Here is a 19,717-nt window from a genome sequence, read left to right as displayed (position 1 = left end):
ACCATATAAATTGCAGTCAGTGATTCAATCTTCTAAAGGGAATTGCAATGAGGAATCATATATATTGGATCATAGTTAAGGATTAATTAGGGTTCTTATATAAATTTCTAACAAAACCTCACTTTTTTATTCCGCTGTTGTTAAAGATTCTAGTTAAGTATTAGTGCATTTAAACCTAGAGAAACATGTGTTTAAGACTCAATATATTGAGTAAAAAAAGAGCCATTATACAATATCATATAAAGTTTACAAAAAATATATATAGGCCAACAATATTTACATACTGGTATAATTTTTAAAAACAAATTTAGGAGGACCGTGACCTCTGCTGGTCTCCGTTTTAGCTCTATCGTTGTGCACATATATCTGATTTGTTAATCTCCTAACATATGAAACCCGTGGGGACGTACGGGTAACTTTATCTGTAATTAAATGTTACAAATATATTTAATTACAAATATATTTTTTAATTTTGTTTGTTTTTAAATGTGGCACATTGATTTTGCATGGCTTGCGAGATAAATATATGTAACAGTCATGTGTTTTTATAAATATAACAATAACATCAATCGATAATTACCAGGCCCGGCCCTGAGTGGGTGCAAACAGCTCAACAGAGCTGGGCCTCCCTCAGTCATGGGCCTCAAAAAAAATTAATACCCACTAGTACTACTGCCCTCCAATTTTTTTTAATACCCCCAGCCATTTTCTGTCCCCTTGTTTTAGCCTTTTAGACCTATTAAAATTAGGTCCTCTTGCTTTTGGTGTTAGGTGGGGGTTCCTCATGTATACGGTAGTCATTTTCACCTTTGGGTGTACCGCATATTTTTTTTGACAAGGGGTGTACCGCATATATACGACACCTTATATTTATCTTTTAAAAAATATAAATAGAACATTGCTCTTTTAAAAAAAATACGTTTTGATTTTATCACTGGTCTCTTTTCATTCCCAGAGCCGAGCCTCCGAATTCTTAGGGACGGCCCTGATAATTACCAGACAATCATATTTATAAAGTATATATTTTTATTGTTTTAACACCGAAATAATTTTTCAAAAGAAATCACATCCACATGATATTGATTATATACTATTCTTAAATTTTAATAGCATTAATTGTGTGGAGTATAAAAAAAAAAATACTATTTTGAGTAGAAAAAATAGAAATGAATAAAAAGTGGAATAAAAGGTATAATATATATATTTTTTTTGAAGGAAAAAGGTATAATATATATATGATCGTATCTGATCAGAAGGTGAATGCCGGTGCTTTGAATGCGGTGGTTGTGACGGTGGTGGAATACGTCAGACTGCTTCTTGGAGCGGATGGGGGGTGTGTACCTGCAGGCACTCCGACGCTCAAGTCAGTAGAGATCAGAGAGTGAGGGTTTTAGAGGAAGAAAAAGTTCTACCTTGGGGACTACAGTGAGTCCCCTACTTATAGAGGTGGAGAGCTGCAGAGCCGTTGAGGAGGCACACCTGGCTCTGGCGGTTACGAAATCGTGGGAAGTGTAACCGCCAGAGAGTTTATTGCGGGAACGTGCCGAATGTGCAAGAGAGACGTTGGGGTTCGTTTGAACCAGTCTCGTTTGCTTCGTGCACCCCCCTTGGGAAGGGGGTAAGTTGCGAGCAATAATGCCAAACGTGGAGTTTGGGCTTGGAATGATATTGGGCCCAAGTGGATGGGCCAATAATCCTTTTGGCCGGTCCAGAACAGTAGCCCCCCAAGTCGTTGCTCTTGATGAAGAGTGATGACTTAAGTGCGGGCGTTTGCTCGTCAGAAGCCGACCTCAAGGGGGATTTAGTTGGTATGTATCCCCATGCTCGGGGAAGAGACGGATCTTGCTCGCAGGACTTATGCACGTGTTGACTCGGAGAATCGTTTGCGAGGCTGATTGAGAATGCTGAGAGTTTGGGCCGAATAGGCTCGCCTATCTCGAAACGTTTGTTCTCCCTCTAACGATGTAAGTTCACCTGGCTGGGTGGCGGAGTCCCGCATCTGTATGTCCGACGGTATGAGATCGGATGGAAAGATTCCCTCGCCAGGAAGTTTGGTCAGATGTCATTCCGTAATTAATGCTAACGTCTCGAGGGAGAAGTTGAGGGGACATGACCTTTGGTTTCTGAGTGACACGTGTGAAAGTTGTTAGTAGCACTTGAGTACCTATAGTTTCCAGCGTGTTCTCGGGTTGTATTTCCGAGGTGCCATCATCACCGTTGATTGGATCCTGACGTTTGGAGAACCGTAGGGGAGGATCATAGCCCTTGGATGAATAGGTATGATTGAATCGGGACCGTATAAGCAGTGTTTTAGAGGAAGAGCTGCGAATGAAGGGATGCACCGGATCGACTACGTGACTTTTGGGTGGTTTGTGAAACGAGTATAAATAGTTCCACTGTTGTTTGGAACGTCACTGCATTTCAAATTTCTCAGAGACTTAGAGATTTTCCACAGTTTCCAAAAGCAAAGTTCTTCCGAGTTTTCGCTTTCAATCGCAACTTCAATCTCTTCCCTTTCACAGGTAACGTTCCGATGACCTGTTTCTTTACTTTTGTATGTTTAGTTTCTGTTCTTTTTTAGAAACTGTAGGAGTGCATGCTTCTAGGGCAGGAGTAGTTTGACTCGGTGGTTTCCGCAGTCGGTTTAGGCTGTTTCCACCGTGCATCAAAAGATTATGTAGGTATGCTGTCTGTTTTCCATTGGTATTTAGGAAAACATTGGCGACAGGCTTGGGTTTCTTTCATAAGCTTTGAGTCTGTTCGCTGAGGGTAGGTCTCCTCAATGCGTGAGTTGAGCTTCTAGATTCCTTTGCTTTCTTACGATAGCGATTTGATCCCTTCCTTGCCGTGACCGACCTGATAGGTGAAGGAAGGGTGGATCTGACTGTTAGATTCACTTTTTCCCCTGCTTTTTCCAGGTCTGTCATGGCTAACGAGGGAGTTGCTGCGTCTGTCGTTATGCGGCCTGGAGAGGAGCCCTTAGAAACTGAATCAGTGTTTGCCGCCGATGGCGTGAACGAAGCCCCCTTTGACATCATTGGGGAAGGGAGAGATTGGGAGCTGATACTGCCGAGCACGTCCAACAGGGTGTGCTCGGAATATGAAAATTACATCTTTCCCATGTATGAAGTGGTTTTCAAAGACATGGGTTTCCGGCTCCCTTTCTCTAACTTCTAGCGGGAAGTGCTTCGTTGGACCAAACTGTCACCTACCTAGATTCATCCAAACTCTTACGCCTTCATGAGGGCTTTCGAGTTGTTGTGCGATTATCTTCGCATCCCTGCCTCCAAAAATGTCTTTTTCTCCTTCTTCACCGTACAGTGGGGTACAGACTGGGTTTCTTTTCGTCAGACCCAGAAGATGTTTGAGATCTTTGCGGGGAAGATCCGGAGTTTCAAAGAGCGCTTCTTTTTGGTTCGGCCAAAGAGCACAGCTGCTCAGGACAATCTTTTGGAAGCTGCTAAGGAGGGCGAGCGAGAGCGCCGTCCTTTTTTCCAACTGTGCTGGTCTCAGGACCATTTTGCTTATGAACCGAGGGACTTTGGTCGAACCGTCGCCACTCTGACTGACAAGGAGAAAGGTCTTCGTCAACAACTCTAGGCTTTCATCGAGTCCCTTCCCTAGAGGGTTAAGACTGACCGACGGGGGAACCCTTTGATGAGTGCGGATGGGACCCCAGTAACAGAGCCCTGCCTCATCAATACTTACGAGTTGTTGACCTCCGATAATTCTGATGCCTGTCTTGGTAGTTTATTTTTTTTTGCTCTTGTTTCCTTTGCTGCCTTCTTATTTGTTTCTCTTAACTGACGCAGTTTCCTTTGTCTTTGTGTTTGCAGAGAAAATGAAGAAGGACTTGGGAGCCCTTGTGAATGCGGCGAGCAAAAAGATCTCAGCCAAAAAGAAGCGTAAGGATGTCCATTCTCTGGAGCATCTCATAGCTGGCTCTTGTTCTGGCTCAGCCTCCGATCCTGTGGTGGACTTGGAAGGTGAGGAGGCTCCTCAGGAGTTGGTGCAGGAGTCTGCTAAGAGGCAGAAGTTGAGGATGCCTTCTGAGGATCTAATCACGTCGATCAAGGCCGTCCCCGTCCGCTCTGAGAAGGGAGGCTTCCTTCAGCTTCCGAAGGTGTGGTCCGAGCCTGAGCTGTATGGCCCTCAATCGACCTTGTTCTTGGATGATCCTGAGCTGAAGATCATCCAGGATCTGGGTCCAGCTGGCCGGAGTAAGGCGATAACTGATGGAGTTATTGCCACCATGAAGGCTTTGGAGGTTGCTGCTGCCCTGAACAACACTTCGCTGGACAGTGAAGTTCGGGTTGACGCTCTGGTGCGGGAGAGGGACGCTTTGACTGCCAAGGTCGCTGCTCTTGAAGAGGATCAAAGGAGCAAGAGGTCGGTTGCGGAGAAGCGTGATCGTCAATAGGCTTCTTTGAAGGAGCAGTTATCTGGGGCTCAGACCGCTCTTGAGCAAGCAACCGACATCTCCCGGAAACTGGCTGAGGAGAAGGCGTCTTTGGAGGAGGCTTGGTGGAAGGAAGCTTGGCGGACGCTGTCAAGCTTGGGTTTGAGCGGGCGGTGGCTCAACTGAAGGTAGTGAACCCGGGTATCGAGCTGAACGTCGAAGGAATTCATCCCTTTAGCGAGGTGGAAGATGGTGTAATTACTCCTCCCCCTGATCTCGAAGAAGATAACGGGCATGTTGATGAAGCCCAGGCCTGATCAGGCCTTGTAATTAATATCTTCTTTAACAACCAAACTTGTAATGACATTGTGCGCCCTTTGTGGTTTTAGCACCTTTATAACATGATTGTTTTATTCTCAATTATACTTGTTTCTGAAATGTATGATTTACTTTCAAGTATAATGTTTTGAATTTGAATGCTCGTTGTGCGAGGCTTTTTATACACTGTGAAGTATTTGTTGAGAGCGAATTATCTATCTTGTGTGTATTATAGACTGCAATAATTCGTATGCTCCTTAGCTGCTGTCGAGGGCGAATTATCTATCTGCCTTGTGTTTTTGACGGATTGCAATAATTCGTGTGCTCTTAGTTGTTCAATTTGCGAACTTGTCTGCTTTCGAATTGCGAAGCTCTTAAGTTGAGTGTGGTGGGATGGACTACCCCCCGCAGTCATTATTTCGATGAAGTGACTTAATGACTGGAGAGTCTCGCATGCCGGCTTAGCGCTTTGTTGCTCTGACTTGATGAAATCAAAGCTTTGCCTTTTGCCTCCTAGGTAGTTAGTCTACTTTGCTTGGAAAGTTTTACCTTTGCGCAGTTTTGCAAGGAAGGGCTTAGGCAGAAGTTTTCTAACTGTTTACACGGAGTATTAGTCAGAAGTATTGCACATCCAAGAGATTGCTTATCTGAATGTGTGTCCAAAGTGAAACATTCCGAGCAAAGGGTTCTACCTAACATTCCGAGCAGTGATGTCCCAGCGGTAAGCGTACATACTGAGGAGTAAGAGAATTTGTTATGTAAATTCCTCTCATCCTTTTTCTTTTTGGATTCGAAGTGGCACGACTTTCCTCTTCCGTTTATTTGCTCGACGGGGAGCGGTGAGTTCGTTGTATAGAACTAAGTACGTACATTAGAGTGAGTCGGCGTCGTTTTCCATCTAAGTGTAGTACTTTTTGAGTTTTTCCGCATTCCAAGTTCTTGGAATTGCGTTTTGATGGAGGTCTTCGAGTCCGTAAGCTCCCGTCCCGGTCTTCATCCGGATCCTGAAGGGGCCGTCCCAGTTGGCGGCATGCTTCCCTTCTTCGAAATCCTTCTGGTTTCGCCGGAGGACGAGATCACCTACTTCGAATTCCCTTTTGATGACTTTCTTGCTGTGGTGAGCGGCTATTATATGTTTTAGCACTGCTTCTCGCAAGGTTGCCCCTATCCTGACTTCGTTGACAAATTCGAGCTCTTCATGTAGATTTGCCGTGTTGGCCGGGAAGTCAGTGCTGGCGTCCGTACGCCATGTGAGTTCAGTTAACTCAACGGGTAAGACCGCTTCTGTCCCGTACGTGAGTCGAAAAGGTGACTCGTCAGTTGTGGAATGGGGAGTAGTTCTGTAGGCCCATAGTACCGCGTGTAACTCTTCAGCCCATTGAGTTTTGGCCAAGTCCAACCTTCTTCGTATTCCTCGTAGAATGACCCTGTTTGCAGCCTCGGCGAGGCCGTTGGCTTGAGGGTGTTCGACGGAAGTGAAGCTTTGCTTGATGCCGATATTCCTTAGGTAATCCTGGAACCTTTGGTCTTTGAACTGCATACCATTGTCGGATATCACTAATGCTGGTACTCCGAATCTTGCTAAGATGTTTCTTTTGAAGAAGCGGAGTACGTTTTTGGCTGTGATCTTGGCCAGTGGTTCTGCTTCGATCCATTTGGTTGAGTAGTCAATTGCGACGACCAGATATTTCAGTTGCCCGGCGGCTTTGGGGAATGGTCCCAAAAGGTCGATGCCCCACAACGCGAAAGGCCAAGGTGAGACCAAGGATGTTAGCTCAGCAGGAGGTGCTAGGTGCATGTCCCCGTGTCGCTGGCATTTATCGCATAGGTTCACGTAGTCTTGGGCGTCTTTTAACATGGTAGGCCAGTAGTATCCTGCTCGTAGGACCTTTTTTGCGAGAGCTTTTTCTCCAAGGTGTTGTCCGCAGATGTCGTCGTGGATGTCGGCGAGGACTTCTTGGGTCTCGTTAGGTCCTAGGCAATTGATTAGCGGAATGTTGAAACCTCTTTTGTACAAGGTTCCTTCCACTAAAGTGAATGAGCAGGCCCTTCGTTTCAACCTCGTCTGCTCTTGTGGATCGGTCGGGAGCTCTCCATTCTCTATGTATCGAGAGATGGGTCCCCTCCAATCTTCCATTCTGATGATCGCATTGATCTCTTGATGCAGAGTTCCGATGTTCTGGATGCTTGACTCTCCGAGGACCTCTTGTATTACTATTTTGTTCCCGTTCGCAGTTCGTGTACTTGCGAGTTTTGAAAGAATGTCTACCCGAGTATTTTGTTTGCGGGGAACATGGGTTACTTCGATGGCTTCGAATTCTTTCATTTTCTCTAGTACTAACTTGGAACTCTCCTGTGACTTGAGAAGCCACTAGTTGTGAGTCGGTGAAGATTTTCACCTTTTTGGCCCCCATGTCTTTGGCGGTTCGCAAGCCAGCCAGAAAGGCTTCGTACTCTGCAGTGTTATTGGTAACAGGAAAAGACAAAGCAAGGGAAATTTCTTCAACGATACCTTTGTTGTCTTCGATGATTATTCCGACTCCGCTTCCCTTAGAGTTGGATGACCCGTCTACGAAGACGGTCCATTCCTCAGGGCTTTCTTCGGCTGGGAAAGTCATCTTGGCGAGAAAGTCGGCGAACACCTGAGCCTTTAGTGCCTTTCTGGATTCGTAATGAATGTCGAACTCGGATAGCTCGAGCGACCATTTCATCATCCGACAGGCTACGTCTGGGCGACCCAGGATCTGCCTGATGGGTTGGTCTGTCCGGACTACGACCGTGTGTGCTAGGAAGTACTGCCTCAACCTCCTGGCTGCGGTGAGGAGTGTGAGAGCTACCTTTTCAATTCTTTGGTACCTTGTTTCAGGTCCCAACAACGCTTTGCTGGTGAAATATACCAGTTTCTGTCCCTCCACCGTCTCTTTGATGAGGACGGCGCTTACCGCGTCAGAGGAGACGGAGAGGTAGAGGTATAGTGTTTCACCTTGATCTGGTCGCGATAGCACTGGCGGTGTAGAAAGTGTCTCTTTGAGGTGCTTTAAAGCGGTCTCGCACTCGTCCGTCCATTTGAACTTCGTTTCTTTCCTCAAGAGCTTGAAGAAAGGAAGTGCGTGTTGAGCGGACTTAGCCACGAACCTTGAGAGGGCGGTCAACATTCTGTTGAGCGTTTGGATGTACTTCTTGGAGTAGGGTGTTGGAAGCTCAGTAAATGCTCGGCATTTATCTAGATTCGCTTCAATTCCTCTTTCTGTCAGATAGAAGCCGAGGAACTTACCCGCTTGGACTGCAAAGGTGCATTTTTCTGGGTTGAGTCTCATGTTGTATTTCCGAGTTTGCTCGAACACTCTTTTGAGATGGGCGGCATGATCCACCTCTTTTTGGGATTTTACGATCATGTCGTCCATGTAAACCTCTAGAATGTCGCCCAGAAGTGTCTTGTCATTGACTCTGTTTATCATACGTTGATAAGTAGCCCCCGTATTTCGTAGACCGAAGGGCATTACGTGTAGTAATAGTTCCCCGATTCGGTCATGAAGGCTGTTTTCATTTTATCTTCTTCAGCCATGGGTATCTGATTGTACCCAGAGTAGGCGTCCATGAAGGATAAACGTTTATAGCCAGAGGAATTATCAACGAGTTTATCGATGTTAGGAAGAGGATATGCGTCTTTAGGGCAGACCCTATTAAGATCAGTATAGTCAACACACATACGCCATTTTCCATTAGATTTCTTGACAAGTACAACATTGGAAAGCCAGGTAGTGTATTTGGCCTCGGAAATAAACTTTGCCTCTAGGAGGTCTTTTACAGCTTTTTCTGCAGCCTCTGACTTTTCAGGAGACTGCTTCATACGACGCTGGGCTACAACGCTAACTCCGGGATCCACCGTCAGTTGGTGACAGGCGACGCTAGGGTCGATTCCGGGCATGTCAGCCGCGCTCCAGGCGAACAGGTCAGCGTTCTCCCTTAGGCAGGCGATCAGCTGGTTTTTGACGAGCTCTGGGAGATCCTTGCCGATCTTGAAATTCTTCGAGGGGTCGTTTCCAAAAGGGACTAACTCGAACTCGCCATCAGGGAAAGGTCGAAGAAGTTTCGCGTTGAGAGGATCTTTCTTCTCCCGTTTTTGCTTCTTCAGGTCTTCCTTAGTGAACCTGGGGTCATGTTCGACCAAGTTGGCGTCCAGAGTACTCGCAGCAGCTTTCCCTTTGTCCTCAGCAGGTTTGCTGGGTTGGGAAACCGAGTTCTGGGTTTTATTGGCTTGGAGGAAACATCTTCTTGCAGCTTCGATGTCTCCACTGAGAGAGGCGATGATGCCGTCTCTTGCATGGTATTTTAACTTCAGATGAGCGGTTGAACATGCAGCCCCTAGCTGGGCTAGCCCGGTCCTCCATATAATGCAGTTATAGAGAAAAGGGTAGTTGATCACCAAGAATGGGACCTTTATTGTCTTCTTGGCCTCCTTTTTTCCGAAAGAGACCAGTAGCTCCACGTACCCCCATGGTTGGGTGGACGATCAGTTGAAGCCGTAGAGTTCATCCCCAACGTAAGGAGAAAGGTTTTTCTCTGTCAGTTGGAGAGTTTTGAACAGGCTGGTGTACATGATGTCGCATGAGGCCCCTGTGTCTATCAGGACTCGTCGGACATCTGCATTGGCCATTGATGCTCGCACGAGCAAAGGGATGGCAGAATTTGAAGCTCCACCAGATAGTTCGGAGTCATAGAAAGCCAAAGGGGGCCTTCCTCCTCGGTTGGAGGGGGTCATGGTATTGACGTCCATGAGCTCTTGAAATTTCCTCTTCATGCTCCCCATGGAGATGTTCAGCGTTCCTCCGGTTATGATGTTGGCGGTGGGGAACTGCTCCCAGGTGCATGAATAGGGGGTGATTTCCATGTTGTCAGGGAAATCACCGAGATGTTCCACGGACATGGCGATGGTCCTTCCGTGCTCAAACCCGTCAACGATGACAGCTTTCCTTTCGGCTTCTGGATTTTTCACGTACTGTTTGAGCCGCCCCCTCTGTATGAGGAGCTCGATGACGTCCTTCAGATGGACGCAGTCGTCAGTGGTGTGCCCGTGGCATTTGTGGAACCGACAATACTTTGTTTTGTCGATTCCCTTCCTCTCATGAGATGGAGCCTTTGGTGGCTTGATGCCAACTTCTGCTAGATCGGCTACAACGATCTCGGCGAGGATTTTCTCCCTTGACATAGCCAATGGAGTGTACTCGGTGAAGTGGTCGTTTGGCCTCTTGCTTTCGCGAGCAGCTTTGCCTTCCTTCTTTTTCTCGTGGAAGGGCTTTTTGGAGGATTCAGCAGCAGGTTCCTCCTTCCTGACCTTGTTGAGGTTGTCCGTGTACAAAGCCTCTTCGTAGGAGATGTAGATCTTAGCGATCGCTAGGAACTCGTTGAGAGTCCTTGGGCGATCCAAGAGGACAGCTTTCTTCACGTCCGTTTCGTCGCGTAGGCCTTTGGCAATGAGGTACAACTTCATTGTCTCATTTACGCCTCGGACATGGACGGATTCTTTGTTGAACCTCTCGATGTAGTCTCGGAGAGGCTCGCTTCTTCCTTGGACGATGGCTTCGAGGGAAGCCACCGTTTTTGGTTGTGTCCTTGACGCAGTGAAATGGGTGGTTAACTCGTCGCAGAGGTCACTCCAAGAGTCTATGGAGTTTCTTCTCAAGTTCTTGAACCACGTGACCGCTCCTCGTCTCAAGGTGGTGACGAAAAGCTTGCATATGACGGCGCCCCGCACCGACCGGTAGGTAAGAACTGTTTCGATGTTCTCGATGTGCTTATCCGGATCGGTAGTCCCGTCGTATAAGTCCATTTGTGGCGGCTTTTCCAGTCCGCGAGGGATAAGAGCTTCTCGGATACGCCGTGTGAATGGACCGTAAGCGTTACGATCTATTCGGGTATCGTGAGTGTCCAATGAACTGGAATGTCGGGGGGTATCGCGCTTGGGTGGAGACCTCCTGGGTGGAGTTCGGCGCAGGGGGGATCTTCTCGACGGGGCCCTTCTTGGAGGGGATCTCCTGGGTGGAGACCGTCTTGGAGGAGATCTCCTAGGTGGAGACCGTCGGGGAGATCTCCTTGTTGACCTCCTGGTGTAGGATGGAGATCCGATGCTCACCGAATGTCGGGGGGATCTGGAACGTGACCGACTGGGGCTCTCTCCTCTTTTGTTACGTATTAGGGAGAGAGATCGTCGGGTTTGGACGGTTGGGCGTGCGTGTTCCAGATCCATTAGTCAACGGTTCTGTTCCTCGATTAACGGCGTTTGTCGTTGAACCGTGCGGATCAGGTTACTGATGAGTACGCCGGTTGATGCTGCATCTTCTGGTGTCTCTGTAGGACTGCTGGGACCTAGCAGAGGCCTTTGTTGGATAGGGAGTACTTGAGCTGGTTCCTCCCTGGGTGTATCCACAGGTGAATGTGAAAATGTCATGCCATCCTGTTGAGGAATGCGCACCTCACTTCGTAACTGGGATTTGGCACCGTTGGCAGCCATGGTATTTTATGAAAAGCTTTGGTTTTTAGGATTATAAAAACGGAGGAGCTTATGTATTTCCTACAGACGGCGCCACTGATCGTACCTGATCAGAAGGTGACTGCCGGTGCTTTGAATGCGGTGGTTGTGACGGTGGTGGAATACGTCAGACTGCTTCTTGGAGCGGATGGGGGGTGTGTACCTGCAGGCACTCCGACGCTCAAGTCAGTAGAGATCAGAGAGTGAGGGTTTTAGAGGAAGAAAGAGTTCTACCTTGGGGACTGCAGTGAGTCCCCTACTTATAGAGGTTGAGAGCTGCAGAGCCGTTGAGGAGGCACACCTGGCTCTGGCGGTTACAAAATCTTGGGAAGTGTATTCGCCAGAGTTTATTGCGGGAACGTGCCGAATGTGCAAGAGAGACGTTGGGGTTCGTTTGAACCAGTCTCGTTTGCTTCGTGCACCCCCCCTTGGGAAGGGGTAAGTTGCGAGCAATAATGCCAAATGTGGAGTTTGGGCTTGGATTGATATTGAGCCCAAGTGGATGGGCCAAGAATCCTTTTGGCCGGTCCAGAACAATATATATATATATATATATATATATATATATATATATATATATATATATATATATATGTATGTATGTATGTATGTGTGTATGTATGTATGTATATGTCTCTTATATATTCATCAGAAAAAGAAAAAAAAAATTCATCAGAGACAAATATTCATCTCATGTTTTTTTTTTTGAGCAAATTCATCTCATGTTATATAAGTTGTCCTGATTTATTATTCTTGATGACTAAAAATTGTCTTAATTAATTTTTTTTCAAAGACTAAATTGAGTCTTGAAAATTTTATTAGGGACTAAAATAAGTCTTCACTCAATAAAACTCTTATTTTAAGATGAAAAAAGACATTATTTTGAATAATAATATGGATTCTGACTTTACTTCTCTGTATCGTTCCAATTTTATCGGATGTCCCTGAAGGGACGATTCTGACTTTACTTATTATTATTTTTTTTTTACAGAATTCTGAGTTTACTTAAAAAATACATTTCCATAATAAGAAAAGAATACATATTGGATGCGTTTGTTTCAGATTTAAAATAGATTTTGGGTTAAAAGAATCTAGAGATTTTCTTAAAAAATCTAAAGCTATTTTTGTTTGTTTACTAACATAAAAATCATTTTTTTAAGATTTGAAGCTCTTACACTTGAGTTCCTTATATGTAGAAAAAAATAGATTTTCTAGAGCTACTTAGAATAGCTTTTCATTTTGATACTAAAAATGATTTTTTTAACAAAATGGATTTTTTAAAATTCTTAAACAAACACTACAAAAATGAAAAAAAAAGTGATTTTTTAGTTAAAAAAAAATCTCAAACAAACGGGCCCATTATCATTATAAAATAAAATGTTTGATAGGAAATGAATGCATATTATCATTTTAAAATAAAATGCATTTTCTTAAAAAAGACAAACACATTTTATTATTTTGTGGTGCATTTAACATCAAGTCTTGTATTTGGACATTATAGAAAGCTCTTGAAGTCTAGAAATTTAGCCTTTTTGACTTTACTAAAATAGCCTCATTAAAATATAATTTTATAAAATTATGATTAAAATAAATATGAGTGAGGCAGAATTTTTTTAGGAGTTTTTCCTCTTCTTAGCTCGTTATGTTAATCTATAGTAGATGTGCTTTTTGGACACGAACTTTCTTTTAGGTATCAAGGTATCCCACGACAAGAAGTTGATTATAGGTTAATCTCTATAAGTATATAGAGAAACGGATCTGAAAAATTATTAAACAAAAGATAAAAATGTATCATAAATATTACTTTTTCCTTCATGGTCTTTTATTTTCCATTTTGATTTCTCAAAAAGTTATGTGGCCTTTGGGGGACATAGACATAGTGCATACACTTTGGAGCGGTTGATGATAATGGATTTGTCACTTATGTTACTTTAATTTCCGTCTCATGTTTCTTTGTTAAGCAAGTAGATTTTGTTGCTTGAATGAGTATTAAGCATATTAAAGAATCTATCTAAATTGTAGCATGAATGAGAATATGGTCACGTTGATCCATAATCTGGTGTACATCTCAGTGGACTAGTTGGTGCGTGAAAGCATTTGTCGAGCTTATGATGACTCTTCTTATCCGGTGAGAACATAGTTGTACGAGGATTGTCTTTGGTTCGACGGTGTTCGTGTAATCATGTTTGTCACGGAGTAGTTACATGATCGCGTATTGTGTGCGCTCGACATAAAAATGCTTTTAAGTAAATATTTGAACAATTGTATTGTATTAGTTCAAGTGGTGTGAATGAGCCATTGTTACAAAATAAAGAGGAAGAGGAGATTACTTGTGATGCAAGTAAGCTCACAAATGAGGAAGGAGAAGTTACTTGAGGATCAAGTAACTTGAATATGACAGCTGGACTTTCTGTTATGGCAGTTAGATGAGTAGCATTAGTATATGATTAGTGTATGATAACTACAATAGACTCTCATTAGTCTATAAATAAGTGTATACACTTTGTATCATTTGATTAATTCATCAATAAAGATTTTCACTTTCATTTCATTTTCTCTCTTTCGAGTTTCTTGTTATGGTATCAGGAGCCTTCTCTTTGGGGAAGGTGGTTACGATTCAGTTATGCACCGTTTCCGCCATGGATGCGTGTTTCTGAAGTTTTTTCAAGCTTCTTTCCTTTTTCTTCTTTCTTCTCGTTGAAGATCCTTTCTTTTTCGTATCTCTTTTCTCATCTTTGTGTTGATTCCTGAATCGTTCAGATTTTGATTTTCTTTCAATCAATCATGGTTCGAAATCAAGATCCAACACAAGATTATTTTTCACCTTACTATGTTCATCCCAGTGATGGACCTCATTCAGTTGCAATCAAGCCTCAATTGAACACGTCCAATTATCAAGCTTGGGCGCGTGCTATGCGCAGAGGTCTTGGTGGCAAGAACAAGTATCAGTTTGTAGATGGAACAATTCCTCCTCCTACTGATAATGATTTGAATTTCTCTGCATGGGAACGTTGCAACAATCTTATCCACTCATGGATCATGAACTCTGTTTCTGATAGTATTGCACAGAGCATTGTGTATATTGATAACGTTTCTGACGTTTGGAATGAGTTGAAAGAACGTTTTAGCAAAGCTGATCGCATTCGTGTTTGGAAGCTCAAATCTGAGATCAACAATCTCAAACAAGGTACTGGTTCTGTTAATGACTATTACACTGAATTGAAATCTCTTTGGGAAGAGTATGATAGTCATAGACCTACACCTTCATGTGTTTGCCCTATGAGATGTGTGTGTGCTTCCATGCGAAATGTTAAAGAATTTAGGCATGAGGATCAAGTGATTCAGTTTTTGATTGGCCTTAATGAAGTTTTTTCCATTGTTCGTACTCAAATTCTGCTTATGGATCCATTACCTCCTCTCAGCAAAGTTTACTCTTTAGTGGCTCAAGAAGAAAGTCATGAAGGTATTGATGCTATTGATGATAGTAAAGTCTTGATTAATGCTGTTGAAACCAAGAAACCTTATGGTAGAGGCAAGGGATCCATTTCTCAGGGAGGGAAAAGTGGTAGACAATGTAGCTTTTGTGGTAAATCAGGTCACACTATTGAGACCTGTTACAGAAAGCATGGCTATCCTCCCAACTATGGTAATGGTAGATTCAACTCTAATGCAAATTCTGTGCAATCTGAAGATCCTGATGAAAGTTGTAAAGGATCTACTGAGACTGCTTCTGGTTCATTGCCTGCATTTACTAAAGAACAGTATGACAGCATTCTTGCCTTAATTCAATCCTCTAAGGTTGCATCTCCTCAGTCTTTGGTAAACCAGGTCAGCACTTCAGCTTCAATTGGTCATACACCAGTTGAAGCATCTACTTCAGGTAATGCTTATTGTTCCCTACCTGTTGCACATTGCCTGGCCTGTGTTAAATCTAACTCCTGGATATTAGATTCAGGAGCAAGTGATCATATTTGCTCTTCTTTGAACTGGTTTACTACATATTATACCATTGAGCCTACCAATGTTAAACTTCCTAATAATACTATTGTTGTCACTAATATAGCAGGCACCATCAGTCTCACACCTCATTTAGTTTTACATAGAGTTCTATATCTCAAAGATTTTTCTTTTAATTTGATTTCAGTGTCCAAACTATGTTCCAGTTCAAATTGCACTTTACATTTCTTTGACAAATATTGTGAATTGCAGGATATGACTTCTCAAAGGAAGATTGGTTTGGCTGATCTATGTGAAGGATTGTACAAACTAAACCTTGAAGCTAGCATGTCAAGAGTCATGTCTGTTTCAGTTGCTGATCCCAATATCATTCCTTCTTCAGCTCTTTGGCACTATAGGCTAGGGCATTTATCTCATTCTAGATTAGCTATTATGAATAAGCAGTTTCCTTTCCTGCAAACTGATCCCAACTTAGTGTGTGAAACTTGTCATTTTGCTAAGCAAAAGAAACTTCCCTTTTGTATCAGTACCAAAAGAGCAATCAATAAAATGGATATTTTGCATTTTGACATTTGGGGTCCTCTTTCTATTAAATCCATTCATGGTCATAGTTATTTTCTTACTGTTGTGGATGATTATAGTAGATTTGTATGGATCATTTTATTGAAATCAAAATCAGAAGTTCAATTACAAGTTCAAAACTTTATACTTTTTGCAGAAAATCAATTTGATTGCAAGGTTAAAACTGTCAGAAGTGACAATGGTCCTGCGTTTGATTTACAACAATTTTATGCTTCAAAAGGAATTTTACATCAAAAATCTTGTGTTGAAACTCCCCAACAAAATGGGAGGGTTGAGAGAAAACACCAGCACATATTGAATGTTGGAAGAGCTCTTCTTTTTCAATCAAAACTTCCTAAAAATTTTGGTCTTATGCTCTTGTGCATGCCACTTACATCATAAATAGAGTTTCTTCATCCATTTTAAAGGATAAATCTCCTTATCAACTTCTTTTTGATCAAAACCCTGATTTTGATAGTTTTAAAGTTTTTGGTTCATTGTGTTTTGCTTCTACTCTTTGTTCTCACAGAACTAAGCTTGCTTCTAGAGCAAGAAAGAGTGTTTTTCTTGGATATAAGACTGGCGTCAAGGGTTTTGTTCTCTTTGACTTACAGTCTAAGCAACTTTTCATTTCCAGAAATGTCGTTTTTTATGAGTATGTTTTGCCTTATAAAACTGCTTCTGATCCTATTTCTGCTTCTGATGCTACTTCTGCTTCTGATCCTATTTCCGCTTCTGATCGTACTTCTGCTTCTGATCCTACTTCCGCTTCTGATCCTACTTCTGCTTCTGATCCTTCTTCTGCTTTCGATAGTTTTCCTGCGTCTGTCCCACGTGTAGCGTATCATAATCAGGATTCTTTCTCTGATTCTCTTCCCATTCCTCCTATCAATTATAATGATTCTTCCTCTCCTATTATAAACCCTCCTATACCTAATTTACCTGATTCTATAGATGATGTTGAACCTGTTCTTAGAAGGTCTGAAAGAGTCAAAAATGTCCCTGTTAAGCTTCAAGACTATGTTTGTAACTCTTTCACAGATCAACCATCTTCATCTTCTTCAGGTAGTTTATATCCTTTGTCCAATTTTACTTCTTCTCATTTTCTTTCTCCTTCACAATCACATTTTACTTTTTCTGTTACTTCCCACACTGAGCCCAAATCATTTGAAGAGGCTATGCAATCTGAGTACTGGGTTGAGGCAATGAATGCTGAGATCCTGGCTTTAGTAAAGAATGGTACATGGACATTAGTTGATTCTCCTCCCAAAGTCAAACCTATAGGGAACAAATGGGTGTTCAAAATCAAGTATCATTCTGATGGCACTATTGAAAGGTACAAAGCCAGATTGGTTGCTAAAGGGTATAGTCAAATTGAAGGTCTTGACTATTTTGAAACCTTTTCACCAGTAGCAAAGATCAGCAATGTTAGAATGCTTCTTGCTTTGGCCTCCATCAATGATTGGTTCTTGCACCAGCTTGATGTGAACAATGCTTTTCTTCATGGTGACCTCCATGAAGATGTGTATATGCAGATCCCACAGGGTGTTCATACTTCCAAACCAAATCAAGTCTGCAAGTTAAATAAATCTCTTTATGGTTTGAAGCAGGCCAGCAGGTCCTGGTATGAAAAGTTAACCTTGTTTCTCACTCAGCAAGGATATACTCAAGCTTCTGCAGATCACACTCTTTTTGTGAATGATTCTAATGATTCATTCACTGCCCTGCTCATTTATGTTGATGATATCATCTTAACTGGAGATTCTTTGCCAGAAATCACTAGAGTCAAGCATTTACTTGATGCATCTTTCAAAATCAAGGATTTAGGTCAACTGAAATACTTTCTTGGTCTTGAGGTCGCTTATTCCAAAACTGGTATTTCTGTTTCTCAGAGGAAATATTGTTTAGACTTGCTCAATGATTCTGGTTTATTAGGTTCTAAACCTGTTTCCACACCTATGGATCCTTCTATCAAGCTGCACCATGATGGGGGGCAACCCTATGAAGATATCTACTCATATAGAAGGCTTGTAGGCAGATTAATATACTTGACAAACACAAGACCAGACATTTGTTTTGTGGTTCAACAACTTAGTCAATTTCTGTCTGCACCAACCAAAACTCATTACAATGCAGCGTGTAGGGTGATTAGATACTTGAAGAATTCACCAGGCAAAGGTTTATTTTTTCCTAAGTCATCACACATACAGCTTTTAGGCTTCACAGATGCAGACTGGGCAGGATGTGTTGACACAAGAAGATCCATAACAGGCTTATGCTTCTTCCTTGGTTCTTCTCTTATATCATGGCGCACCAAAAAGCAAAGCACAGTGTCTAGATCTTCAAGTGAAGCTGAATACAGAGCACTTTCAGCTGCAGCTTGTGAAATGCAGTGGCTGATTTACCTTCTCAAGGATTTAAGGATTCACAACACTAAGCTTCCTGTATTGTATTGTGATAACAGAAGTGCTTTACATATTGCAGCCAATCCAGTGTTTCATGAAAGAACTAAACATCTGGAGATAGATTGTCACTTTGTAAGAGAGAAGGTACAAAATGGAACTATGAAGCTTCTCCCAGTTTCAAGTGCTGAACAAGCAGCAGACTTCTTCACCAAACCACTGCATCCTAAGCCTTTCATTACTCTATTGTCCAAGCTTGGCATGGTAGATATATACCAAGCTCCAGCTTGTGGGAGGCTGTTACAAAATAAAGAGGAAGAGGAGATTACTTGTGATGCAAGTAAGCTCACAAATGAGGAAGGAGAAGTTACTTGAGGATCAAGTAACTTGAATATGACAGCTGGACTTTCTGTTATGGCAGTTAGATGAGTAGCATTAGTATATGATTAGTGTATGATAACTACAATAGACTCTCATTAGTCTATAAATAAGTGTATACACTTTGTATCATTTGATTAATTCATCAATAAAGATTTTCACTTTCATTTCATTTTCTCTCTCTCGAGTTTCTTGTTAGCCATTCCCCACAAATGATCGTGCCATGGCTTCTTTGTGGTAACCGTCCACACAAGTATAATGCAATATTAAATTTGTAACTACTGTATGGTAAAACAGTATAATATTGTTGATAAATACAAGGAGTTTATTCCCTTATGTAATTGTAGAGTACCTTTGTGCAGTCACTGTTACCTTTCTGTTCTAGCAAACACTAAAAGCTTTCATGATCACAAAATCAGATATTGCAGGAAAGGAGACTCTGTGAGTAGAGTTACCAACGAGATTAGCTTCTGCCATAATCTTAAAAATTGAAGATCTTCAATGAATGTTTGTATTATTAAATCTTAGCTGGTTCCTTGCAAACCAAATAGCATTCACAAAGTTGATAACAGTTGACAGAATCACAATCTTGCATTGAGAGGAGCATTGCATGTTCATGTTGCATACATATCATCCAAATAAGCAATAATTGTTGGAATACCTAGCACATTATATAGCCATCTCCAAATATTGACTGCATATGAACATTCAAAAAGCTAGTGCTGAGTGGATTCAAGTTGCTTGTAGCAGAAGTTACAGACAGAGGGGATACTCAGAGCACTCATTGAGAGTGTGAGCTAAAGTAATTTTCAATATCCTCGGTTCAACGACGAGCAGAACCGATAATGATGCATGATAGGTGCGATGGAGCAGTTGATAATCTATCGTGTCGCAGTCGTGTTTTAGACAATGATACATCTAGTATGTCATCTTTTGGTTTGGAGTAGCAATGAGATATGTGTCCAGATTGAACACATGAATTAGATTAATAACAACGAATGATGACATTTAGCATAAGGGGAGATTTCCAAATGATGCACTTACATGTAGTCCTCAAACATTTCTCATAGTGTGCTTTGGTACAGGCTTTAGACAAGTCCATTGAATTGCTAGTTTAAATATGCGATGATTTGTACTCATATAAGGATGTTTTATTTTTTACCTTTTTGGTAG

The 19,717-nt window shown here is 42.4% G+C and overlaps 1 protein-coding gene across 1 annotated transcript; it reads right to left on the bottom strand.

The window, feature by feature from the left end:
* Window positions 1-9,230: 9,230 nt before the first annotated feature.
* Window positions 9,231-10,964, bottom strand: LOC146901101 (uncharacterized). The gene has a single exon (XM_085737017.1). It carries the CDS (start codon window positions 10,962-10,964, stop codon window positions 9,231-9,233), a length of 1,734 nt encoding a protein of 577 aa, XP_085593143.1.
* Between the last annotated feature and the right edge of the window lie 8,753 nt (window positions 10,965-19,717).

Source organism: Medicago sativa, chromosome 8, assembly GCF_051527215.1.
Source record: "Medicago sativa cultivar Bolivia chromosome 8, Bolivia_mono, whole genome shotgun sequence".
NCBI classification, from domain to species: domain Eukaryota; kingdom Viridiplantae; phylum Streptophyta; class Magnoliopsida; order Fabales; family Fabaceae; genus Medicago; species Medicago sativa.
This window is presented reverse-complemented; position numbering and strand designations above follow the sequence as displayed.